This window comes from Physella acuta, unplaced genomic scaffold (genome assembly GCF_028476545.2).
Source record: "Physella acuta isolate Inbredline_101_S28 unplaced genomic scaffold, ASM2847654v3 ptg000929l, whole genome shotgun sequence".
Classification (NCBI taxonomy): Eukaryota; Metazoa; Mollusca; class Gastropoda; family Physidae; genus Physella; species Physella acuta.
The window spans coordinates 24,534-51,900 of record NW_026732446.1 but is presented as its reverse complement, the minus strand read 5'-3'; the positions used below and the strand labels follow the sequence as shown (position 1 = coordinate 51,900).

Here is a 27,367-nt window from a genome sequence, read left to right as displayed (position 1 = left end):
ATCTGTCGGCTATATACATAAGAAACAATAATATACACGTCATGTGTTGTGTAATGTAATTTATTGATGTATAACTACACCGTAACTCAAATTTTGCTAAAGTGGGCGGTACTTATATTGATTGGCATCTGAATACCGTCGCTACCAAAAAAGAAATCGACCTACGCATTCAATTGTATAAATAGCTGTGCATTGTTAATCCATAAATAAATCCATGAATAATTTTTTTTTAATAACGCTTCAACTACTTTTTATTTTATTTTTAAGTTTTAAGAAAATGAAATAGGCTTGATAAGCTGGTTCCAAATGGTTATTGCCAGAAAGCATATTTTTTTACTAAAATGGAATATTTTATAACATTTGTGTAATAAACACACAATTACTTATGGTTTCATCAACGCTAGAAATATTTAAACAAATCATTACTTTTATTTTTAATTTGGATTAGTATAGTTGTGGTGATGTTATATTATTAAAGAAGAGGTTGAGGACGGTCTTTTTAATATTTGAATTGATAAAAATACTTCTAAACGGCTTTTCAACGGGTTATATTTAATACAAAAATATGAAAATGAGTGTAATCTATGGTTCTCAAACAGCTTTTAGTTTTTAAAAAGTAACTATATATTGCTTGCAATTTTATGTTAAAGATTGTTTTTGAATTTGTTATGATTACATAGACTTTTCAAGCCTATTGTGTGACAAACTTTGGCACCAGTCGGACCTGTCGAATGTGTGTGTGGTAGTGCATCTCATTGTAGTAGGCCTATTGTGTTAATAGCGGCCTTTAAAGTCATTTTTAACTAATTAAACATCGAACTAGATCTATGTCAACAATCAAACTGGACTACGTGTCAAGTTTGAAGCAAATGGGTTCGGTGTAAACAGGTAAAATTTAATTTTTATAAACGTGTATTAATGTAAATATTTTATCAACGTGTATTAATGTAAATATTTTTATAAACGTGTATTTGTGTAAATACGAAAAATGTATGTGTGTAAAGGGATAAAAGATCTTGTGTACGGTTTAGAATCACATATTTTAATAAAAACTTTATTAGAACTTTATTAAAACATTGGTTAAACAATAAACGTGAGTAAAATTTGTTTTGATAATAGGTCTTCATTAGAGTGCAAACTAAAAACAAGATTTACACTAGAAATATATTTCATTGACTAGCGTAAGCCATAGAGTTATATTTTGTTATTCACAACACCTTTGTACACCCCATCTATACCAAATATATCAACACAACACCCTTGTAGAGCCATCTACACAAAATATATCAACACAACACCTTTGTAAACACCCATCTACACAAAATATATCAACACAACACCTTTGTACACCCACATCAACACAAAACTTTTCTGACGTCTAAGATGTGCACTCTAACTCTAATGCTGTATCCGTCTTTCTCGACGTATTTACAATTTTAAGTGAACTACACATCTTTTTTACTTTCTCGTATATACGTAGTATAGAGAAAGTATTGTAATCGTGCAAAAAAAAATCGAGATTTTTACAAATCTCGACGTTTTACACCTCACTGATACGGAAAAACATAATTTTGCAATCTTGTCCGTATGTCTGTGTGTGTGTGTGTCTGTGTGTCTGTCTGTGTGTAAACACGATTACTTGAGTACCGTTACAGCTAGATTGATGAAATTTCATATATAAGTATTATATCAAAATCGTAGATCCGTATCAACTTTTGAGCGATTTCCGATAACCGGAAGTGGTACTTTTTCTACTTTGAATTTTTCAAAAGCCTATAACTTGAGTACTAATTCAGATAGATAAATGAAATTTCACATGTAAGTAAAAGATCTAATTCTCTACCTTCTATCAAATTTTGAGTAATTTCCGTTGACCGGAAGTACTAATTTACGCTATTTCCGATTTCTCAAAAAACGCATGTAAATTTAAAAAGTACTAATAATATTGCGCACTATTACGCACATTTGGTTTTGGTGCTCGCTTGGTGCGCAATTTTTTTTCTACTAGATTTTATTCTATTTTTAAAAGTTTAAGTAAACAAAAATCATGTCTATATTCCGAGTTGACATCCCACGTAGTGTTATATTAGAATATTCGAGAAAGTTTAGGGGAGATCACTCCCGGTTTATTTATGTTTTATTTCACCCTAACGGAGCCATAAGGTGGAAATGTATTTACCTATGTGGGCTTTTTTTCTGCGCTTCTATTATAATTTTTTTGTTGTTATAAAATTAATTTTCAACTTTTGGTTGGTACCTGGCTTCATTAGTTTGGGTTTAAAGAGAAAGTGAGAAAATTTTAAGGAAAAATTAAAATGATAAAACTTACGGGTATAATAATGTACAAAATCCGGAAATATCAAATAGATGAATCTCACATCCGAACAATCACACGTAAATTCACTTGACAAAGTTTGTTAAATGCGCCAGGTCCGACAACTCGTCAGCCCTCGCAATTTTTTCTCTCCCTTGATTTTTTTTTCCTAGGTGGAAGAAAGACGCGGGCAAGCGCGCGTGTATGTGTGTAGGTGAACAGCGCATGCGCGCGCTGAGCCCTGCACGCGCCAGTGTCCGAATGTGGGTCTTATGGGTCTTAGAGAGATAACGGTGATATTTAGTTCCGTCTTCTGTCTTGTCAATCAAAAGATTTGTCGCGTCTATTGCCACACCCACACAACAGACAATTTGACTCTTTTACAAGAAAATTGTTCTGGCAACTCACCAAATTGTCCTGCCTACACCAGGAAATTGTCCAGGCTATCTCGGTGCAAGAAAACTTCAACAGCTTATGTAATTATATCCATTCTCTTTGTTGACAGTTTGTTCCAAAACAAATTTTAACAAACGTTTTGAATAAGAAAACATTGAAGACATAAACATACGCAAGGAAACCAACGATTCCGAATTTCTGTTCCACAATTTCCCACTTTACACACTTACTTCTTTACTTGTGACATCATGTTTATTTCGTCCAGTCCGTTTGCCTGTATCTCATGTTTATGCCAACTATGCCATGCTATAAGGTTATCTGGCTATAGACTGACCGTGTTAAGATTATTAAAGAAGTTCCATTGAGACAAGAACGCATTGAAAACGTTAGCATAAGATGAAACGTACTACTTAAATTGACAGAATAATGAATTAAACTTAAGCCACACTCTAAACGAGATTCAAACAAATGATTGTTTGGTTTCGTCAGCTTGTCTATATTACAGGAAAGGTAAAATATGCCCATTATGTGTCACCATACAGTCTAACCTATGACCTTCTCGTGACTTGGTGTCGTGTCACCAGCAAGTGTCACCATACAGCATAACCTTTGACCTTCTCGTGACTTAATGTGCTGTCTATGTCACCAGCAAGTGTCACCATACAGCCTAACCTTTGACCTTCTCGTGACTTAATGTGCTGTCTATGTCACCAGCAAGTGTCACCATACAGCCTAACCTTTGACCTTCTCGTGACTTAATGTGCTGTCTATGTCACCAGCAAGTGTCACCATACAGCCTAACCTTTGACCTTCTCGTGACTTAATGTTCTGTCTATGTCACCAGCAAGTGTCACCATACAGCCTAACCTTTGACCTTCTCGTGACTTGGTGTCGTGTCTATCTCACCAGCAAGTGTCAATCAAGCCCTAACAAACTGGGGCAGGGAGTGAGCACTTGTCAACACTTAAACTATGAGCATGCTGGTGACCTTGAACTCTGCTGCTATGTATAGCTGCCCACTCTGACAGTTGATTGGCTATGACGTCATTTATAACGATTCCAACATGTTTTTAGAAGAGGATAAAGTTGTGGGTGTATCCTGTGGGTGTATCCTGTTGGTGATTGTTTGGGTGTATCCTGTGGGTGATTGTGTGGGGGTATCCTGTGGGTGTATCCTGTGGGTGATTGTGTGGGTGATTCCTGTGGGTGATTGTGTGGGTGTATCCTGTGGGTGATTGTGTGGGTGTATCCTGTGGGTGATTGTGTGGGTGTATCCTGTGGGTGATTGTGTGGGTGTATCCTGTGGGTGTATCCTGTGGGTGTATCCTGTGGGTGATTGTGTGGGTGTATCCTGTGGGTGTATCGTGTGGGTGATTGTGTGGGTGTATCCTGTGGGTGATTGTGTGGGTGTATCCTGTGGGTGATTGTGTGGGTGTATCCTGTGGGTGATTGTGTGGGTGTATCCTGTGGGTGATTGTTTGGGTGTATCCTGTGGGTGATTGTGTGGGTGTATCCTGTGGGTGTATCCTGTGGGTGATTGTGTGGGTGTATCCTGTGGGTGATTGTGTGGGTGTATCCTGTGAGTGATTGTGTGGGTGTATCCTGTGGGTGATTGTGTGGGTGTATCCTGTGGGTGATTGTGTGGGTGTATCCTGTGGGTGATTGTGTGGGTGTATCCTGAGGGTGATTGTGTGGGTGTATCCTGTGGGTGATTGTGTGGGTGTATCCTTTGGGTGATTGTGTGGGTGTATAGGATGGAAAGTTGATGATGTGTCAATCTTGTGTCAAGATTCCTGTTGTATATAAAATATAGAGAATATCGATCATGTCCAACATATAGAGCAGATGGATCATGTATTGGCTGATGTTTTGGGTAAACATTAACATTAACATTTCAAGGCTGTCATATGGATGGATGTCATCTTGAATCACATAACAAATATTTCATTAGCCAATCAGAGTGTTGGGCTAGGCGGGGGATAACTAGATGGTTTTCACTGACAGGTGTCTCCATAATTTGTTTTCAAATCTTCTAGGCTATTTACACGGAATGGCCCGGAACCAGAGTTTCTTTCAGGCGTTCCTCCTCTCCTCCCCCCCCCCCCCAAAAAATGCAAGTATCCCCTGGGAGAAAAAAGTCTGAAAGAAACACTGCCCGAAGCTATGTTTTAAGGGTTGACAGGAAACATAAAGAGGTTGTGACGGATCAAAATTTGATCAAAATACGCACAGCTAAAATGTTATCAAAATAAGTAGCCTACAGTTAAAATATCGATTAAAATGTGTACAGTTAAAATATCGATTAAAATGTGTACAGTTAAAATGTTAATTAAAATGTTTACAATTAAAATGTGGATTAAAATGTGTACAGTTAAAATGTGGATTAAAAGGTGTACAATTAAAATGTTTGTTAAAGGTGTACAATTAAAATGTTGATTAAAAGGTGTACAATTAAAATGTTGGTTAAAAGGTGTACAGTGTTGATTCAACACGTTTTTGCTCAACGTTTCCCATCAGATTTTAGTGGGGCAGGTTTGTACAACTACACTGATACTTGTGCTGTTGTAGGTGAGTAGAGTTTCTTTCAGACATATTTTTAGGGGTGGGGGCACTGTCCTCTCCTTCTTAAAGCACTCCACCGCATCCCCCCCTCGAACCCCCAGCATTTTAAAGTCCACTCCAGCTCCCAACCCCAACACCACCCGAACGTTTCAATACACCCCCCCCCCCTCTTTCCCCCCCCCCCCCCACCCCCCACCATATCGGGAGAAAAATGGTTGATAGAAACACTGGAGTGGACCCTTTTATGTGGAGCTTTTTGGCTGGGGATTTTTGTATACGGTCCAATCGGGATGGTTATGGAGCAATATATCGGGGTCGGTTTGTCGTGGCTTACTGATTCTAGTTTAATCTCGCATCGGTTTACCGGATACCCATGATTTTTTAACACAAAAAACAAAAGAGGCTACTTAAAGAATGTTTTTTTCTGTTAGTGACAGGGCTGTTAGCTCCCTTCAGAACCTTTCACACTAGTACTCTCGAGCTCATTACGTGCTGTGCTATAAATGTGCTATATAGCTGTGAACGCTCTAATATAGAAAAAATTTAGAGAGGAAACCTACACAACTATTAATAAACCGACACACATTTGTAGAAGTTTATCTCCCGATCTTTTTAAAATTCAAACAATCGTTACAATTAAATATAAATTAATTAGTATTTAGATTTAGAATACCCAAGTATGCAACATCTATAGTAATCTATACCATCTGTAGTCGCCCTTTGTTTACTATAAATGTGTGCCCACATTTCTGTGACGTCGACACTATGTGAGTAGCGGCGGCCATTATTTCCAAGTGTAAACTTTTTCAGTAAAACGTGTACCTACGGTGAAAGAACTAATATCATTGTAGAAACATCTATACCAGCCCCCACTTTCTTTATTCCAACAGCTTTAGACACCATCTACCGTGGGAAATTACAACCGTAACCAACATCTTATTTTTGTTCTACGTAAGTCGTTCTTACATCTAGATCTAGGTCTTAGTTTTTTTAAATCCTGACTTCAGTGTTTTTTCCGAGGGGGGGAGGGGGGGGGGCACTTGACATTTTGAAATTGAAAAAGAAGTTGACTCTATAAATGGTACTGGATGACCATCTAGAAAACGACCTACATGTCTTTATAAATTGGGGGTGGGGGGTCTATCAAAATCTAGAATGTGGTAATGGTGTAACCAATAGCCTATATTCACTAATGGCTGTTACATTATTGCTTTTTTCTCTTGTTCCAGCTTCAACATCTAAGGAGAAAATAAAACGAAATTACTGAACCTACACACTCAAGTCAACCTCAGTCATTTCCAGTCAGTCACCAAACGCCAGTCTTGTCTGAATGTCACGAATTCAAGTCACTCAACTCCAGTAAAATTCACAGCAGTCCAAAGTCCACTCAATCACCATAGTTCAGTAAAAGCCACTAAATTCCATCAATTGATCCATCCACCAAAGTCCAGGTACTGACATCCACCCATCCACCAAACTCCAGGTACTGACATCCACCCATCCACCCATCAACCAAACTCCAGGTACTGACATCCACCCATCCACCCATCCACCAAACTCCAGGTACTGACATCCACCCATCCACCAAACTCCAGGTACTGACATCCACCCATCCACCCATCCACCAAACTCCAGGTACTGACATCCACCCATCCACCCATCCACCAAATTCCAGATACTGACATCCACCCATCCACCATATTCCAGGTACTGACCTTCACCCATCCACCAAAGCCCGACCATGTACTCCCCACCCCCCTCCCCCGTCTCATGCCGACGGAGCCAGAGTGCCAGCACCATGAGCAGCGAGTACCTCCATCTGCCTGTACTCAGATGTAGCTCCAGCAACCAGAACTGCAGCAGCAAGAAGGTCAGGTTCCGCGAACCTGAGAGGTCATTCAACTGCAACAACAGGTGCTGCCTCTGGACCTTCCAGAGCAGCACGGCCTGCATCGCCAGGGAGTGCATCAGGCTGTGCATGTCTCAGCAGGACCTCATGATGAAGAATTCAAAGTTCAAGTAAGTAGGTCAAAGGTTAGGGGTTTAGTGGGGGGTCACGTCATCGACTTTGGGTCGTGTAGGGGTCAGGTTTCGGCATCGGGTCTTGTGGAGAGGGGGGGGGTGCATTATGTTATTAACTTGGTGCCTCACTGGGCTCCTCCCATCCCCTACATCTCCCACACGTGGCTCCAGGCGCCACAACCCAGCTAGCTGGCCACACCAAAGTTCCTAAATAAGAACGCCCACGTGACCAAGGCGAGCCACCTAGATAGAGGCATCACGCTGTAGTCAGGCATAGAGAGGTGTGGGCGGCGCCATGTGACACTTAGTTCTGACCACACCACACATACTCCAAGGCGTGACTGGACGGAAGACGTCAAAGATTGGACCTAGGCTACCCGTAGCGGTGACCGGAAAATGTGCGCAATGGCATTTGACCGCATGTACATAGCTGCATTATTAAACACTTTTCCACGAAATATTATCAAATTTAATTTATATTAACTAGTTAATTCTCTTGTATTTGGGATTTTTCTGTTTGCGCAGTTTTCCGTCTGCGCATATTATGGGAACCACCATTTATCTTGTAGTATGTTATTTATCCAAGCCTTAACCAACCCTGACATAAGTGTAAAATATGACCAGCGTGTAAACTATGGCCAGCGTGTAAAATATGCCCAGCGTGTAAAATATGCCCAGCGTGTAAAATATGTAGCAAGGAAGCACGATTTGGGATTTTAACATTTCAACCATTTGACTGATTTAGAACTTCAAACAAATTATAGGCTAACCAGTTAATGTTTTGAAGTGAGTGAGCAAAATGTATGCATCCAATAAAGTAAACGGAAATCCCCACAAATTCAACTTTGTAAAGTCACTGAACAAATGTGTTCATAAGCTCATGTAAACATCCGGTTCCCCTTGTATTTTCACACAAAATGGCGACATGAGAAATAAATGTTTACCTGATGGTCATACGTTATTCAAAGCAATGAAAATATAACCGAGTATCTAACCGCATACTCTTATATGTGGGTAGCCGGGGTACATGTATGCTGGAGCTTTCTAGATATGTGACCAGTGCTCGGATTTGAGTTGAGCTCTTTATGTGATAAGTTCTCGGATTTGAGCTTAGCTCTTGTATGTGACCAGTGCTCAGTTTCTAGTCCGTCTGTAACATCTCCATGCCTAAGATTAAATTTTCAAGAGCCAGTGCTCATAATTTTATGTAATAAAATAAGTCAACGAATATCGTCCCAAGATTGCAATTTGTTGTAAATTACTCAGTTGTAAGTTACAAGGCTACATAGAAACAAAGAGCCGGTCAGTGTTAGTGGACACCCCTCGCCAAGTGACAGCAAAGAACGGTGTCACAAGATGGACGAGGCTAGCGAGGATTTCTTCATTGAGGATCTTCAGCTGGTTGATGATGAGGGAGAAAGCCAACAGGTCACGTGGTCAGATCAATCGTCCAATGAAATTAACCCAGGCATTCAACTTGTGGAACATAGAGGGAGGACAGACAAACATGGAAGTTCTGAAAGTGATTTTTTCATTGGGCTCTTAGAAAAAGAAGGCGTGGTCTTAGATGAGACTTGCCGAGAACTAGAAGCCGACGACGGCACTAGCCTGGACTTGATTTGCCTTGGGTTTCTCAAGTCTTTAAAGACCCACCTGGATGAAAAGGATCTGCATTTGACCATTTTTACCTTCTTAAAGTTCCTGCTGCGTGAAGAATGCACAGGCAAGCGGAGACGTGAGAGAAGTGGGGGGAATGTGAGGGAGTCGCGTGCGGCCGGTGAGGTGGGTGTGTGGGACACACGTGTGGACAGTGAGGTGGGTGACGGCTGGGAGCCAGAACTCAACATCAACAACCACAGGATCGTCAACATGTCTATGGCCAAGAAAATGAGCAAAGAGCTGGAACGGGTGCGCCAAGAGAACTGCTCACTCACAGCTGAAAACTATGAGCTACGGTAGGTGTGTGGTAAACTTGCCACAGTAGGTAGGTGTGTGGTAAACTTGCCACAGTAGGTAGGTGTGTGGTAAACTTGCCACAGGAGGTAGGTGTGTGGTAAACTTGCCACTTTATTGTGAGTGTGGTAAACTTGTCACAAGAGGTAGGTGTGTGGTAAACTTGTCACCGTAGGTAGGTGTGTGGTAAACTTGCCACAGTAGGTAGGTGTGTGGTAAACTTGCCACAGGAGGTAGGTGTGTGGTAAACTTGCCACAGTATGTAGGTGTGTGGTAAACTTGCCCCCCTACGGTAGGTGTGTGGTAGAGTTGCCACAGTAGGTAGGTGTGTGGTAAACTTGCCACAGTAGGTAGGTGTGTGGTAAACTTGCCACAGGAGGTAGGTGTGTGGTAAACTTGCCACAGTAGGTAGGTGTGTGGTAAACTTGCCACAGGAGGTAGGTGTGTAGTAAACTTGCCACAGGAGGTAGGTGTATGGTAAACTTGCCACTGTATTGTAGGTGTGTGGTAAACTTGCCACTGTATTATAGGTGTGTGGTAAACTTGTCACAGTAGGTAGGTGTGTGGTAAACTTGCCACTGTATTATATGTGTGTGGTAAACTTGCCTCAGTAGGTAGGTGTGTGGTAAACTTGTCACAGTAGGTAGGTGTGTGGTAAACTTGCCACTGTATTGTAGTTGTGTGTGGTAAACTTGCCACTGTAGTATAGGTGTGTGGTAAACTTGCCACAGTAGGTAGGTGTGTGGTAAACTTGTCACAGGAGGTAGGTTTGTGGTAAACTTGCCACTGTATTGTGGGTGCGTGGTAAACTTGCCAGAGTAGGTAGGTGTGTGGTAAACTTGTCACAGTAGGTAGGTGTGTGGTAAACTTGCCACTGTATTGTGGGTGCGTGGTAAACTTGCCACAGTAGGTAGGTGTGTGGTAAACTTGTCACAGTAGGTAGGTGTGTGGTAAACTTGCCACTGTATTGTGGGTGCGTGGTAAACTTGCCACAGTAGGTAGGTGTGTGGTAAACTTGTCACAGGAGGTAGGTGTGTGGTAAACTTGTCACAGGAGGTAGGTGTGTGGTAAACTTGTCACAGGAGGTAGGTGTGTGGTAAACTTGCCACTGTATTGCAGGTATGTAGTAAACCTGCCACCATCAACAGACGCCTGTAGTTTTATTTTGTTGATGTTTACATCAACACGCCTGGTCAGTTCGCGGTCGTAACGCTGGCGGGGGAGGTGGGGGGGGGAATAGAATGGCAAGAGTGCTCACACAGAATGTTTTGTTTCTTCTTCTTAATAAAATATTTCTTTTTCCTTCAACTTACATTGTAATGTTTAAATTAACATTATTTGAATGTAATGATGGCATTTCTTCCCATGAACAGAAACAACATTCGAGTGAGGAAGAAGATAGCTGCAGCAGAGTGCGCCAAAATACTCAGGGCTATAATTAGATACTGTGAAGCACGCGCTGAGTGTGCCGCCATCTTTAAAGCGAGTGGGAAATGTGACGGTAAGATTACATAAAAACATCCACTTTTGTGACGGTAAGATTACATAAAAACATCAACTTTTGTTATCTTTGTTAAAATGTGCATCAACTTTTGTGATCTTTGTTAAAATGTGCATCAACTTTTGGGATCTTTGTTAAAATGTGCATCAACTTTCGTGATGTTTGTTAAAATGTGCATTTATTTTCGTGATGTTTGTTAAAATGTGCATTTATTTTCGTGATGTTTGTTAAAATGTGCATTTATTTTCGTTAAAATGTGCATTTATTTTCGTGATATTTACTAAACTGTGCATTTGTTTTCGTTAAAATGTGCATTTATTTTCGTGATATTGAAATATAAACCAAAGTTCGTAAAGTTTGTTGAAAATGCGCCTCAATATTTGCTCCTTTGTGCGTACACAATAAGCAAACATTATATGATGGGTGTTGTAGGTTGATGTTGATATGTGTTGTGGGTTGATGTTGTTGTGTATTGTGGGTCGATGTTTTCTGGGGGCTGTAGGTTGATGTAGCTGGGTGTTGTGGGTTGATGTTGTTGTGTATTGTGGGTCGATGTTTTCTGGGGGCTGTAGGTTGATGTAGCTGGGTGTTGTGGGTTGATGTTGTTGTGTATTGTGGGTCGATGTTTTCTGGGGGCTGTAGGTTGATGTAGCTGGGTGTTGTGGGTTGATGTTGTTGTGTATTGTGGGTCGATGTTTTCTGGGGGCTGTAGGTTGATGTAGCTGGGTGTTGTGGGTTGATGTTGTTGTGTATTGTGGGTCGATGTTTTCTGGGGGCTGTAGGTTGATGTAGCTGGGTGTTGTGGGTTGATGTTGTTGTGTATTGTGGGTCGATGTTTTCTGGGGGCTGTAGGTTGATGTAGCTGGGTGTTGTGGGTTGATGTTGTTGTGTATTGTGGGTCGATGTTTTCTGGGGGCTGTAGGTTGATGTAGCTGGGTGTTGTGGGTTGATGTTGTTGTGTATTGTGGGTCGATGTTTTCTGGGGGCTGTAGGTTGATGTAGCTGGGTGTTGTGGGTTGATGTTGCTTGGGTCTGTAGGATGATGTTGCTGGGTTATGTGGGTTGATGTTGATGTGTGTTGTGGGTTGATGTTGATGTGTGTTGTGGGTTGATGTTGATGTGTGTTGTGGGTTGATGTTGATGTGTGTTGTGGGTTGATGTTGATGTGTGTTGTGGGTTGATGTTGATGTGTGTTGTGGGTTGATGTTGTTGTGTGTTGTGGGTTGATGTTGATGTGTGTTGTGGGTTGATGTTGATGTGTGTTGTGGGTTGATGTTGATGTGTGTTGTGGGTTGATGTTGATGTGTGTTGTGGGTTGATGTTGATGTGTGTTGTGGGTTGATGTAGCTGGATTTTGTAGTTCGATGTTGCTGTTGCTATGTGTTGTGGGTTGATGTTGCTGGGGGCTGTAGGTTGATGTTGATGTGTGTTGTGGGAGAAATGCCAGTGTAAACACTCCTCAGTTCATCCAACGAAAGCAGTTGGCATCTGTCATTTATTCTCATGTGACATTAGCTATCATCAATTATTTCCTTACATCAATCAACTGCCATCGTATGTCATTAGCTATCATCTGTTATATTAAAAATGTGCTTACCTTTTTTATGATATGTGGAACGGGTGCTATATACACTCGAAAGAAATCAAGTATTATTTTAAAATAGTAAAACAACTAAAGACTTCACAATTTATTTTTACTGAATGTAAAGCAACATCTTGACGTGCAGTATAGAAGTAAATGGCCAACAAAGTATAGACCTGGCAATGGCAAGCGATGAACAGATAAAAGAAACATTTACAATTACAAATCACAGATTTGACAAAGTAAAACAATTTCAAGAAAAAATCTCTGCGGGACAGGACTTATTTTAGCAGTCATAATGGGGAAAACAATAGGAACACCAGACAAATAATGTGTAAAACAATAATCCGATTAGTAATAATTTATGCCAGTAAACTTGGACGATTTTAAAAACCGAAAACATATTTTAACACATTGTAAATGAAAATCCTACAGAGAAGATAATTATAGTCATGCTAATAATTTGAAAGGATGAAGAATTCAACTAACCAAGAGGTAAATGAATTGTACAGACACAATGATTCCTTTCAGTAGCGATATATCTGGACGGTATGCCAAACAACGGGGGGGGGGGGGGGGAGAGGGTTGTAAACATGATATAAAACATAAACCCCAATGGGCAACTGTAGGGCTGGGGTGAGCAGGGAAGCTGGTGGTGTAGCAGACAGAGACCTCAGTGGTCTGTAGAGCCACGGAGATTGGTAGAATATGTTCAGGTCTATCTTGTGAGACTTCCAACATTTATCATTACTCACAACCAACATATGTTATTCCCCACATGCAACATTTCTTATTTTCCACTTCCAAAATTTGGCCATTTCACCAAATAATCTTTCTCCTGTCCAAAATTTTCTCTGTCCTACCTCCAACATTTTCTCTCTCCTACCTCCAACATTTTCTCTGTCCTACCTCCAACATTTTCTCTGTCCTACCTCCAACATTTTCTCTGTCCTACCTCCAACATTTTCTCTGTCCTACCTCCAACATTTTCTCTGTCCTACCTCCAACGTTTTCTCTGTCCTACCTCCAACGTTTCTATTTTACTTCGTGTGCAATTAGTTTACCTCCAAGTCTGTCCAAATTCTTGGCTTTGTCGCACCCGTGCGCACCTCTTGGCTGTATTGCACCTGCGCGCATCTCTTGGCTGTGTCGCACCAGTGCGCACTAAAGCTTTGTGAACGCAGGGAACCCCACCCTCACGGAAGTTCCATGATAAGAGCGTCTGATCTTCTGGCAATGTGAAACAAAACAAAGACATTGCCTTTTTAGTTTGTTAGGTCCTCCGTCTGTCGGAGTTTCACTCGTTCTACACTTTTAGATGAGCTTTTGATTGGTAGCTAGATTAATTCACAAAACATAATGATCTTTTGATTGGTAGCTAAATTAATTAACAAAACATAATGCTATGAGTCTGTACACCGTGGGCAGACGTGCTTGTTTAGGAAGTTTAGAGTAAAAATATTTCTTAGATAATTAAACTATATAACATCAACAAAATTAAAGCTGTCGTTTTTATGGTTTCCTGTAGCTTGATGCATGTTCCAATTGTGGTGAGATAAAAATAGATTTGTCTGTGTATAAGCTGAGATAAAGTCTGCCAGCTGGAATAAAGTCTGTCACAATGATGGTCCGCGTGAGGCAAGAAGAAATCGACTGTCTGAGGAGGAGAAACTGCGTGATACGAAACACCAACCAACTTTTGAAATGCACCCTGAAGAACCTGAGCGACAACCCTTTCCTGGAGTGCGACAAGGTTCTGTCATCAATTATTGCCGTCTGCAAGAAGAAATGCGAGGAGACACCGACTGCTGCGCCGGTTGGAGTCTGCGAGAAGCTGACGTCACCCTGCCCACCACCCGACAGATCCTGCTCGCCCAAGTGTGTCCGCTCTCCACGGGGGACGACTTCTAAGTGCCCAGCAAATTGTTGCTGTCTCAAGTGTATTTGCACGTCCAAAATAAAATCTAAGGAAACCGAGTGCCCGGCTTTTTGTTGCTGCCTTAAGTGTATTCGATCACCGAAAAAAACAACCAAAAAACAGGAATGCCCAGAATATTGTTGCTGTCTGAAATGTATTCGATCACCAAAAAACACAACCAAAAAACAGGAATGCCCAGAATATTGTTGCTGTCTGAAATGTATTCGATCACCAAAAAACACAACCAAAAAACAGGAATGCCCAGAATATTGTTGCTTTCTGAAATGTATTCGATCACCAAAAAACACAACCAAAAAACAGGAATGCCCAGAATATTGTTGCTGTCTGAAATGTATTCGATCACCAAAAAACACAACCAAAAAACAGGAATGCCCAGAATATTGTTGCTGTCTGAAATGTATTCGATCACCGAAAAAAACAACAAAAAAACAGGAATGCCCAGAATATTGTTGCTGCCTTAAATGTATCCGTACACCCAAGAAGTGCCCCAACGTATCTGAATGCCCAGAATACTGTTGCTGCCTGAAATGTAGCCGATCGCCAAAGAGAAACCAAGAGGAATGCCCGGATCCTAGCTGCTGCGGGAAATGTACCGACACACCCAACAAAAGCTATATGTCTAGATGTCCGAAACTTTGCTACCCCATCGCTCCATCGAAAGCTTGCTGCCCACCCAGCTGCCCGCCCAGCTGCCCGTCCAGCTGCCCGGCATTCTGCCGCTGCCTCAAGTGTACTCCGTCTTCTAAGGGCAGCGGTAACTGCGGCAAATGCCCAGCTAAACCTGACCGCTGTCCAAAACGAGGCTCGTCCAAGCCCAAGAAGTGTGCGACCTGTTGCTGCCTCTGCTGTCTAGACAAGGTCAGCCAGACGCCCAAGTGTACGTCCTGCTACCAGAAGACGTTCCCTAGCTCGTGTTCGTCCACGTTTCAGGTCAGGGGTCAAGGTGTGTGTAAACCCAAGCCCCGCCCAGCGAGCGCCTGCACGTCACCAAAACCAAGAAAAGCCTGCTGCTGCTGTGAGCCGCCGGAGTGCAGATGTGGTGTGTTCCCTCGTCTCTCTCCCTCTCTCTGGTTTCTCTCTCTGGTTTCTCTCTCTCTCTCTCTCTATCTATCTCTCTCTCTGGGTTTTTTCCTCCCTCCTCCCCCCCCCCTCTCTCTCTCTCTCTATCTGTCTCTCTCGCTTCCTATCTCTAGTTCTCCGACTATCTTTCCTTCTTTTTCACATTCTCTACCTATTTCTCCAATTCATTTTTTCTCTTCCCATCCCTGTCTAACTTATTCTCTCTCTTACTCTCTCTGAACATCAACATTTCATACACAATTACAGTTGATTACAGGAAGTTGAACTCGTGCACATTAAGATGTAGAATAAAAAATGTTTATATTCCTTGTATATTTTTAAGGTTATAGAATAGCATATTCCTGTGTTATCCACGAGTTGTCCCCACTTTAATGTCCCCGTGTTACCTGTCCCAACTTTGAATGTCCCCGTGTTACCTGTCCCAACTTTGAATGTCCCTGTGTTACCTGTCCCGACTTTCAAAGCCCCCGTGTTACCTGTCCCAACTTTGAATGTCCCTGTGTTACCTGTCCCAACTTTGAATGTCCTTGTGTTACCTGTCCCGACTTTGAATGTCTCCGTGTTACCTGTCCCAACTTTGAATGTCCCTGTATTACATGTCCCAACTTTGAATGTCCCTGTGTTACCTGTCCCTAATATGAATATCCCCGTGTTACCTGTCCCAACTTTGAATGTCCCTGTGTTACCTGTCCCAACTTTGAATGTCCTTGTGTTACCTGTCCCGACTTTGAATGTCTCCGTGTTACCTGTCCCAACTTTGAATGTCCCTGTATTACCTGTCCCAACTTTGAATGTCCCTGTGTTACCTGTCCCTAATGTAAATGTCCCCGTGTTACCTGTCCCTAATGTAAATGTCCCCGTGTTACCTGTCCCTAATGTAAATGTCCCCGTGTTACCTGTCCCTAATGTAAATGTCCCCGTGTTACCTGTCCCTAATGTGAATGTCCCCGTGTTACCTGTCCCCACCTTGCCAACACCTGCCTGTTATTGTTCCAGTGCCAGCCATCTGCCGAGACAACAGCCGACTGGGCGCTGGCTGCAGCAAGGGCGGCTGTGGTGGCTACACTCCATCTGGCTGGAACAAGCTCATGACCAAATGCCGGCTCATGCAGGAACAGGAGGCTGAGTGCACGTGCACCCCGTGCACCCCGTGCCCACCTAAACGGAAGCCGCGGTGCAAACCTAACCCATGCGCAGACGCGTCCAACTCACAGGGCGCGCCCAATGGTAGGTTGCCTCGTTTTCAATTTCTCTCCTGTTAGACAGGGCGCCTTCAGGGGAAACAACCAGACTAGGGGCGTTAATAATTCGACGAGTTATGTTTTCATCCAGCGTCACGTTCTAAATTAAATTAAACCAAGCAAACGTTCCCTGTAGATAATTAATTCAAGTGGATTTAAGCTGACCGGTAAATTGAATATATTATTGTTCTTTTGTTTTATTGCTATCTATAGTTCTGGTGATAATTAAGACCCAAACAATTTTATGTGCGTTGTATGGATGCAAATATTGAACTTAAAACTAGGCAAATCACAAAAGTTATTTGTAGATAAAAGAATAAATGCCTCATCGGTCTAAATTTTTAGATAATACCACAGACAGTGTGTCTTATCTAAACAGCATGCTCCATTTTAATCTGCTCTAAACATAAAGCACCATAAGACTAGCAGCTGGGGCGGGTATTGTTGAATTCCCCAAATAGTCCCTAAACCCATGTTTGCAGTGTTTCTTCCAGGCATCTTCTTCGGGGGGGTTCCGCCCCCTCCCCCGAAGAAAGTCTACTCCCCCCCCCCCCCCCCGTACTAAATGGAATTTATATAGAAAATAAATACTTTTAACATTGTGCACCCCCCCTGAAATTTTAGTCCGCCCCCCCCCCCCCCCCAAAAAAAAGATTTGACCTCGAATAGTCTCTAAACCCATAGTTGACTCGCTCAACTTATCCCATAACTTGGCCCGTTCTCTCAGTCTTTACCATAACTCCAGCAAACGATGATATCTCCGTGTCAAGCATACAACAAATCAAGTCAATTATTTGTTCATCTGACGAATTGCTTGTGTTAGAAAGTGTTTGAGGTGTGTTAGATACACTCAACAACAGCACTCAACGTGACCTCTATTTGCACACCATCATGCGCAACACTGGCGGTGCAGACGTTCACATCAGCTCTTCAGCTGAACAGAAATTCCTAGACGGAAGTGACATGTTCCTGATCTAAACTTTAGCAATGGGCAGTAGTGAGTTGAGCTCACGCGTGTGTACCCCCGCCCCCTTTCAGTCAGCTCTGAGCTTTGTGCCAGCTGTAGAAGCGACAGCCTATGACAAGGACAGTCAGGTCGCCCACGATTATTGGGCGAGAGTTCTGTCCCATGCAGCCAGAGAGACCAATGAGGTATCGAAACGTGAGGGTTGGGCTTGGGGTTGTCATTCGCCTGAGTCCTTCGGCCAACTTAGCTCCGCTCTGGCCAGCGCTCAAACTAGCTCGATTCTAGATTATGTTCGGGATCAAGGTGAAGGTTACGACGAGATAACCAGTAAGGTACGTCAAGTCAAACAATGGAATATCCTAGATCAAAGGTTCGGGGACATGTATAAATGTAACGGGAGTCACGACAAATGTGCCCCGAATGTTGTGGACTGTTGTCACGACAAATATGCCCAAAATGTTGTGGACTGTTGTCACGACAAATGTGCCCAAAATGTTGCAAACAATGCCGTTATCCGCGGAGACAACAAGTGCTTAGCTTCGGGCAACCAAGTTCATTCTTGTAAGCTCCATAAAACTAAATCTTCCTGCGGGAAAAAATCCTCCAGTCCACCCAAGATAGACAACCTGATTTTAGAAGAGGTGGCGAACTTTGACCCCAGTACTAAAGCCCATATTCGCCGCCAAGTCGCCGATCGACTAAAAGAAGAAATTCAAAGAGCGAAAATTTGTATTGAAAGGGAAACAACTCGCCCTCGAAGCTATTTTAACTATCAGGGGAAGGAATTCATCCTGGGCTCTCAGGCCAACAAGAATATAGTGATCCAACACATGGACCCAGATCACGTGAGTTACCTAGACAAACTGGATGAAACTTTACTGAAGAAATGTATCGTGGAAGACGACTGCACTACTACAAACGGTATTCCTCACAGCCAAGATGAGATGAAACTGATAAAAACAAAACCAGCGACAACAGAGAGAAGAAAAAAAGTCCAGAAAAAACAAAAACGAAAGAATTGCGTGCGAGGAAACAAACAGAAAGGGAACTGTAGGTCAACAGACGTATTTGAGCGTTTGTATAACAACATCCATTCGAAAAAACTGAACGCCTATTGCCACAACGGAGCAGAGTACAAACAGGAAAAACTTAACGCGTATACTAATAGCCACGACAGAACGGACTACGAACAGGAAAAACGAAATGACTATAGCCACGACAAGACGGACTACCAAGAGGAAAAACTCAACAACTATAGCCACGACAGAACGGACTACGAACAGGAAAAACGAAATGACTATAGCCACGACAGAACGGACCGTCTACTCCAAGATTTCCCGTGGACCAAACATCACTTGAACGCATCGCATTGTCACCACGGAGAACTCAACTTTAATAGATCGATGACGTATGATATGCAGCATTTGTCGGACCGACACGCGGACGAACCTCATCCGTCGTACCACATGTCGCTGGAGACACAAGACACAGACGAGAGTGACGTCAACAAACGGAAGTTCACTCAACTTTTAGAAAATCTCCCGGACAATTTGTCAACTCTGGAATCGAAATCGCTGATGAAAAATGTTGTATCGATCCTACAGAAGAAACTGCCGAGCGAAGACGGACGACCTTGGTGTGAGTCAAGTCTTAACGACCAGTCTAGCGAGGCGATGACGTATAAATACAGAACTGGCCAGCTGCAAGGTCCAGCCAGTGGGTACAGGGTGCCCACTGGCCAGCTGCAAGGTCCAGCCAGTGGGTACAGGGTGCCCTACTGCTCTGACCGGCTGAACGAGCTCAAACAACGTCTAGATCGGCGGTGTCATCAGGACGACTGGTGCAATACAGTGGGTGGGGACCACAAGGCTTTTACGTACAGCAGTCCATTGTCACACACCACCCTGATGCCACACTCCAGCCCAATTCCACACTCCAGCCTAGTAGCACACACCAGCCGACTAACACACACCAACCACACCGCGTACAACCACAGACAACCCTACAATCAGCCGCCCGACGCCAACAACCAGCCCTGCCTGCAGCCAGCCTTTAGCCATAATCTACGGGCCAGTGTTGACCAGAGTACGGACAGCTCGCCTGACCGTCAACTGTTCGACAACTTACCACCAACCATGTACAAGATACCACCAACCATGTACAAGATACCACCAACAATGTACGAGATACCACCAACGTTGTCCAAGATGCAACCAAATTTGTATCTTAGCACTGCTGATAAGCCACCATGTCAGTCACACGACAGACATGTATCCGTTTGGCCCACATCCACTTCACCACACCGACATCCGACATCCACTTCACCACACCGACATCCGACATCCACTTCACCACACCGACATCCGACATCCCAAACTTCGTCTGTCCCCGCTGTGTCCGGGGCGTTGAGTCCTCTAGGATCTGCATACCGCCACCAGCCTCCCACCCTATGCCACCAGCCTCCCACCCACGGCCACCAGCCTCCCACCCACGGCCACCAGCCTCCCACCCACGGCCACCAGCCTCCCACCCTATGCCACCAGCCTCCCACCCACGGCCACCAGCCTCCCACCCACGGCCACCAGCCTACCACCCACGGCCACCAGCCTCCCATCCTAGGCTACCAGGACATCCAGCCGGCTAAAGATACATCAGATGGCCGTGATCCTGAGACTCAACTATTTTTTTATCAACACAATATAGCTGGTCAGCTCCAACAAACACAGACTAGCACTGACCAGCTACGACAAACGACTAGTAATGACCAGCTACGACACCAAACTGACCAGCTACGTCACCAATCTAGCACTGACCAGCTACGACACCAATCTAGCACTGACCAGCTACGTCACCAATCTAGCACTGACCAGCTACGTCACCAATCTAGCACTGACCAGCTTCGACAATCACAGACTAGCACTGACCAGCTTCGACAAACGACTAGTAATGACCAGCTACGACACCAAACTGACCAGCTACGTCACCAATCTAGCACTGACCAGCTACGACACCAATCTAGCACTGACCAGCTACGTCACCAATCTAGCACTGACCAGCTACGTCACCAATCTAGCACTGACCAGTTACGTCATCAATCTAGCACTGACCAGCTACGACACCAATCTAGCACTGACCAGCTACGACACCAAACTGACCAGCTACGACACCAATCTAGCACTGACCAGCTACGACACCAATCTAGCACTGACCAGCTACGACACCAATCTAGCACTGACCAGCTACGTCATCAATCTAGCACTGACCAGCTACGACACCAATCTAGCACTGACCAGCTACGACACCAATCTAGCACTGACCAGCTTCGACAAACACAGACTAGCACTGACCAGCTACGACAAACGACTAGTAATGACCAGCTACGACACCAAACTGACCAGCTACGTCACCAATCTAGCACTGACCAGCTACGACACCAATCTAGTAATGACCAGCTTCGACACCAATCTAGCACTGACCAGCTACGTGACCAATCTAGCACTGACCAGCTACGTCACCAATCTAGCACTGACCAGCTACGTCACCAATCTAGCACTGACCAGCTACGACACCTAACTGACCAGCTACGTCACCAATCTAGCGCTGACCAGCTGCGACACCAATCTAGCACTGACCAGCTACGACACCAATCTAGCACTGATCAGCTACGTCACCAAACTGACCAGCTACGTCACCAATCTAGCACTGACCACCTACGACACCAATCTAGCACTGACCAGCTACGACACCAGCTTGCTAGTAACACGTCTAACAACATTCACTCAACTCCAACGACTGGAAGTTCCCAAACCCCAACAAACAAAGTTGACCAGACTCTCAAGCTTCCATCAGCAGCACCAACAAACAAAGTTGACCAGACTCTCAAGCTTTCATCAGCAGCACCTCTGTCTAATCAGATCTTGGAGCCATCGCTGCATGAAGCTCATCAGCAGCCAGACTTGCAGGCAGGTTCTAGAGGTCTACAAACAAGCTTCGAGCCAGTTTATCTGCCGACAAATGCCGGCCAACGAAAATCCCCAACTAGCTCTAATCGGTCTGTAGAGGAGACAGTTGAACCATGCCAGAAGAATGCGTCTGCCCGAGGACCGCCATCTTTGTATCCACACGGTGACGCCGATCTCCTACCCACAACGCAGACATTGCTCAGTAAAACGGACCAATCAAAAAGAACCTCTGCTGACGCTGGCTATGACCTCAGGTCAGTGAGGTCAGCACGTTCCCTCAGCCAACAGGTCGAGGCGGGAAACGTCACAAGCAACCCCGTGTCTGTGGGTATCAACACTGACCAGAGCAGCTTGACCAACCCACCGGCTGAGGCCAGTGGCCGTAAGTCGACGGATCCCTCTCTCTGTACAACCGACGACTGGGACAACTTCACCACTGCCCGGGTAGAAGCTTCGGTAGCTTCCGTGGACCTGGACGCTCTGTCTGTGTCAGTGGATACTCTGGACAACAGCATTTCTCTAACCACCAAGCTGGCCGAGGTCAAGGCCAACTTCCAGGATAACTCTATAGAACACGCCAAGTCTTCTGTTAAGTTGAGCGGGGAGAGTAAGGGAACAATTAATATTAAAGAAAGCTCGTCAATGATCAAATGTCCACATGAGAAATTAAACATCGATGTTGAGCACCGAGCCAGTCGTTGCTCCGTTAACAGCACAGCCACTAGATCTAGACGACCAGGCTCGTGTGGGCGTAACGGTGTGGCCTCAGCAACACAGCCAACTGGGAAATGTAACGAGCTAACACAGGTCACCACAAGAAACACGGGCCGTGATGGGTCGGGGGTGACACCTCAAACAAATGGCAAGAACGTGATTGAACTTCATTACAGCCCCCGGGTTCTGGAAACTACAAGCAAGGCGGCACAAGAGCAGACGCCAAGACAGCCTGCGTGGCCAACAGAATCGTGTAGGTCATCTGATTGGCGGGGGTCTAATCACGTGACTGGAGTTAACGAAAATTATGTTGTGAACTCCAAAACTCCGTCATCGGAAACAAAGTCGCGTGTCAGCTTCGCTTCAGGAGACAATGTTTGCGTGGACTTTACCAGAGACAACACCAATAAACACCAGACACCTGCTGACAACACCAATAAACACCAAACAGCTGCTACTAAAGACACTATGATGACGTCAGGTGACAATCACTTACCGTGTAGATGCCTGGATCAAATGGTTCACTCCTTGCTGAACATCAGAAAGCCTGACTTGGGCAGAGCTTTGTCTTTCCTCGAGAACTTTTCTCCCATCACGCCTGTGGACATCAACACCAAGTACCCGCTGCTGATATCCAACAGAAGGGCGGGCGGCAGGGGCGAGATCGAGCTGTCAGACGACGACAGCACGTGGACGACGGCCAGCAAGTCGTCGACCTCCTGCAGGAACGACTCCCTCAATGCCAGTCTGCTGGCCCAGACACACGACCAGAACAAGACGGACTCGGCACACCAGCGGATAAACCAACAGTTAGAGATGAATCAAAACCAACAGCTAGAACCGCAGCTAAATCAACAGCTAGAACCGCAGCTAAATCAACAGCTAGAACCGCAGCTAAATCAACAGCTAGAACTGCAGCAAAACCAGAAGCTAGAACCGCAGCAAAGGCTCAACAGCCAGCCTAAGCTAGTGACGCCAAAGCGCGAGCAAGTGACCAACACCCCCTCGCAGAACCCCTCCAGCGCTGAGCACGTGCGCTCTACTGGTGATCCAACAGAAACCTCAACGCACGAGCAGACACGTGCCAGACATGACACGGCGACCGTCACCCATCTAGACACCACCGCTGAGACCAGCCTCTCATTCAGTGCTGACAACTCCAAGGAAGATACCAGTGTGTCTGGGGAACTAAGGAAGGGCTCAGATCTGGCTGGTCCTCAGGCTAGAGACTTGAACTACAAGTCTACAACTTGTACTTCCAATAGCAAATCCTTTGACAGTGAGACTAGTGTCGCTCGTCGATTGGTGCAGAGAAATTCGAAATCCTCCAATCAACAATCGTCTGTGTTTCGCTATCCAATTAAAATGAAACAACACAAAGACGAGCCTCAGATTATTTACCTCAATAAATTTGAGGAGTTTTGGACGGCAACAATTGAACCGGACCTTCCAGCTGCGCATGCGCAGAGAGCTGTCAGTAGCAGCTCGCGGAGAAAGAGCTCAGAGCGTGCATGGGAGCCAGGCTCACAGCGCGGGGCGGCATACAACAACAACTTCAGGATGAGTCCACAGCGTACCAAGTTCATTCAACAGTCGACTCGTGGGTTTAAGCCTGAGTCGGGGTGGAGGTCAAAAGTTGACCTCGGAGAAGTCAGTCAGTCGCGAGTGTCTAGTCAAGTCAAACCACACTGTGGACATCAACACCGGCCATGTCAAGACCAAGCAAAGCCCCGTCAATCGAGCGCCGTCTGCCATAGAGAGAGTTCTCATGAACAAAATGACGTCATGGATTCAGCCTCAAGCCCCGCGACCAAAGACAACAGTGCAGAAAGGGGCGCGGTAAAGGACAAACGGACCTCCCAAAGGTGTGCACGGCCAGGTGTCAGACAGTTGAAACAAAATGGAGTCAATGTTCAAAAAGTTTGGGCAGAAGAACCCCCAAAAGCTAGAAAAACAGATGGAGCCCGAAGTGGCCAAAAGAGCAACTGTTCTAGGGAAGCCAGGCATTGCAGCATGGATGAGACCTCCATCCAGAACTTCAATAACATCAAATTTTGGTGCTCCAAGTACAGGAAGTCAAGGACACCGGAAGCTCGTCGAAACTCGCTTAGGGCGTATGTGTCGTCTGAGAACAATCACCAAAGTAAAACTGAAACGTACAGTGGCACGCCTGCGACTAGTAGACGACTAGCCGTGAGTTCACATAAAAAACTAAACAACGATCAAAGCTTGAGTAGAACTTTAAAAACGGATTTACCCAAAACTCACCGGCGATTGAAACCCACCGCAATACGAACGTCCCGTGTCGGCCAGTACCAAACTAGTCCACAACGCCAGAAGAAAAATGTCAAGGGTGAGAGCTACGGCAACGTTGTCATCATAGACGTGGAGGACAGCCGTGTCAGCAAGCCCGTGGTGGTCAAGACGTACAGCGCGGACAGTGCCGTGCCTGTGGTGGTCAAGACCTACGACACGCTCCGCTCGTCCCCTAAGTTCAGCGTCAGAACCATCCAGTCTTCGTCCAGCGCGGGGACGGGCAGTCAGGGTGGCAGGACACGTCTTGTCTCCTCACAGTCCTACACCGTGTGCGCCAACAACAACTGTCCTACATGGTCCTCTGGTGACGTCAAGCATGACAAAAACTGTCCTACATGGTCCTCTTGTGACGTCAAGCATGACAAAAACTGTCCTACATGGTCCTCTTGTGACGTCAAGCATGACAAAAACTGTCCTACATGGTCCTCTGGTGACGTCAAGCATGACAAAAACTGTCCTACATGGTCCTCTTGTGACGTCAAGCATGACAAAAACTGTCCTACATGGTCCTCTTGTGACGTCAAGCATGACAAAAACTGTCCTACATGGTCCTCTGGTGACGTCAAGCATGACAAAAACTGTCCTACATGGTCCTCTGGTGACGTCAAGCATGACAAAAACTGTCCTACTTGGTCCTCTGGTGACGTCAAGCATGACACAAACTGTCCTACATGGTCCTCTGGTGACGTCAAGCATGACAAAAACTGTCCTACATGGTCCTCTGGTGACGTCAAGCATGACAAAAACTGCTCGCACAAACAGCGTCCTATGTCCACCGGAAGTGACACGACGTCATACTCAGCTGATGATTCTTCAGACAATACAGATGAAAGTTATTCAGGATCTGACGAAGACGACAACTCAAGTGAATGTAGTAGTTGTTCTACAGAAAACTGCAATACCAACTGTTGCTATGGTAAACATGGGTGCTTGCTAAGTTTACATTATCTGAATTTTAAAAAGTATCTTTTTTTTTTAAATGTATCAAAAGTGTATTGTATAAAAAGTGTGGGCTTTGAATCATTGTCCACTTTGACAACACATTTCGATCGTGAGGAGAATTTGAATATTACTCCACGGTATAGATCTAGGCCTATGCGTAGATGTATATTACTGTAGATTTATAGATTAATGCCCGTATTTTGTCGTTATGTCAATGTTTTAAAATTTTAAACTATTTTAGATATTTTACTCCATTTGTTTTACTTTCCCTTTATTTTCCATCAAACTCAACAACACTGATTTTTTTTTTTTTTTAAACAATATAAATGATCAGATGAGAAAACAAGTTGTTTTTCCTTTGAGTATGAAATGACTATAAATATTTTTCCTAAAAGATGAAAGTGAGGACAAGAAAAAAAGACCAAGTTTAAAAATTTTAGGAGAGCTGGCATTTCAGTTGGAGAGAAGGATCTTAGATTATGTTTTTGGTATGGTGAGTGCTGATTTTGTATTATACCGCGTGTGGTAACTTGTGTGGTAAACGTGTGGTAAATTGATTGTGAGTTATTTTTGACAGTGTGGTTAATATGTGTGGTAACTTGATTGTGTTACTTTTGTTTGTGGTAAATATGTAGTAACTTGATTGTGTGAGTTACTTTTGATTGTGAGGGGAAACATGAGAGCTAGATGGTTTTGTGGGATTGCGATATGACTACATTATTACTTTTTAAATGATTAGGAGTAAGACAAGCTACTTGATTGGTCTTTTTTCTCCTGTTAAATCCAGGAAGACACCAAACGCAAACGTTTTTACGGCTACACCGTGGGAAATATTTTCTCCATGATGGAAAGAGAATCAAAAAACCCAAGAGGCGGAAGTGACGCAATAACCAAAAGTGAGTTGGTCTGCAGACTCAGAAAGCTAATGGTTGGTTTGGAGAAGTACGGTTATAATATCAAGGTGAGAGTTTAGGTTTGACCCTTATTTTGTGCTTGAATATAGTTCAGATGTCATATTTACATCAACTTCTATTTTAGTATTTTTAGACACGTAATGTAGACTCGTCAACAAAAAAATTAAATAAAAATAGTTCCAATAAAAGGAACCCTGTCTGAATTCTTGTAGTGTTTCTTAATACAATTTATTTTTATTCTGGCCTTTGTATTTCAGTTCCATGCTGAATTCGCCCAAGAGATAGTCAACAAATATGGCCTCTTGGCCTGCCCGCCAGACCAGGTGACCATTGAAGAATTCCGCCTCAACGACCCACTAGCCATCTCCACCCTGATCCAGCAGCTGGCTCAAGGTCCCAGTGAAATGAGCCACCTCAACGTCTTACTCAACAGTCTCGTCTACCTGTCCAACTGTGACCACAGGCCATTGTTCATTTGGTGACTCCATACATTTCACACTCCTCCAATGGTGATACTATTTTAATTGCTCAATGGTGATACAATTCAAATTGTTCAAACGGTGATTGTTTCAAATTGCTTAAGTGGTTATATATTTGAAAAAGTATGTCTTCTGTTTAGGAAAATTCAAGTTTTAGTAACGGTGTATAAAACTGACAAATGTAAAGATCATAGTTCATACAGCTACCATCAGCTGAGTTTAATGTACCAAAACAATCATGTACCAACAGTTTTCTTTTAAAGAAAAATTGTTTTTCAATGTTACCAACTTATATGGCCTTAGATAGGTCAATTATAAACTTTGTAACGTCTTTTAAAATTTGTTTCTTAAAATAAGAGCAGGTTTTTTACAAGACAATGTATAAGAATAAGACTTAATGTTACAAATGTTTATTTTTTTTTATTTAAAAAAAAAACCTTTTTGTACCATCTGAAGGTTATTAAATGTTGACTTTTGTATGTC

General features: G+C 43.9%; 1 protein-coding gene across 1 annotated transcript; it reads left to right on the top strand.

Annotated features, from left to right (window-relative positions):
* Nucleotides 1-14,884: 14,884 nt before the first annotated feature.
* On the top strand, nucleotides 14,885-27,294 carry LOC131953551 (uncharacterized). Its single transcript, XM_059316776.1, has 8 exons — nucleotides 14,885-15,284; nucleotides 16,346-16,576; nucleotides 17,576-19,264; nucleotides 19,307-20,196; nucleotides 21,241-25,465; nucleotides 25,887-25,984; nucleotides 26,279-26,452; nucleotides 26,663-27,294. The coding sequence occupies exons 1-8, from the start codon at nucleotides 14,885-14,887 to the stop codon at nucleotides 26,885-26,887; spliced, it is 7,932 nt and encodes a 2,643-aa protein (XP_059172759.1). The 3' UTR covers nucleotides 26,888-27,294.
* Nucleotides 27,295-27,367: the final 73 nt, after the last annotated feature.

Coding starts and splice junctions, on each gene's coding strand:
- LOC131953551 (XM_059316776.1), top strand. CDS start 14,885: ATGTCTAGATGTCCGAAACTTTGCTACCCCATCGCTCCATCGAAAGCT. Junction 16,577..17,575: donor CTCACAGGGCGCGCCCAATG/GTAGGTTGCCTC, acceptor TCTAAACTTTAG/CAATGGGCAGTAGTGAGTTG. Junction 25,466..25,886: donor CAATACCAACTGTTGCTATG/GTAAACATGGGT, acceptor TTTTCCTAAAAG/ATGAAAGTGAGGACAAGAAA.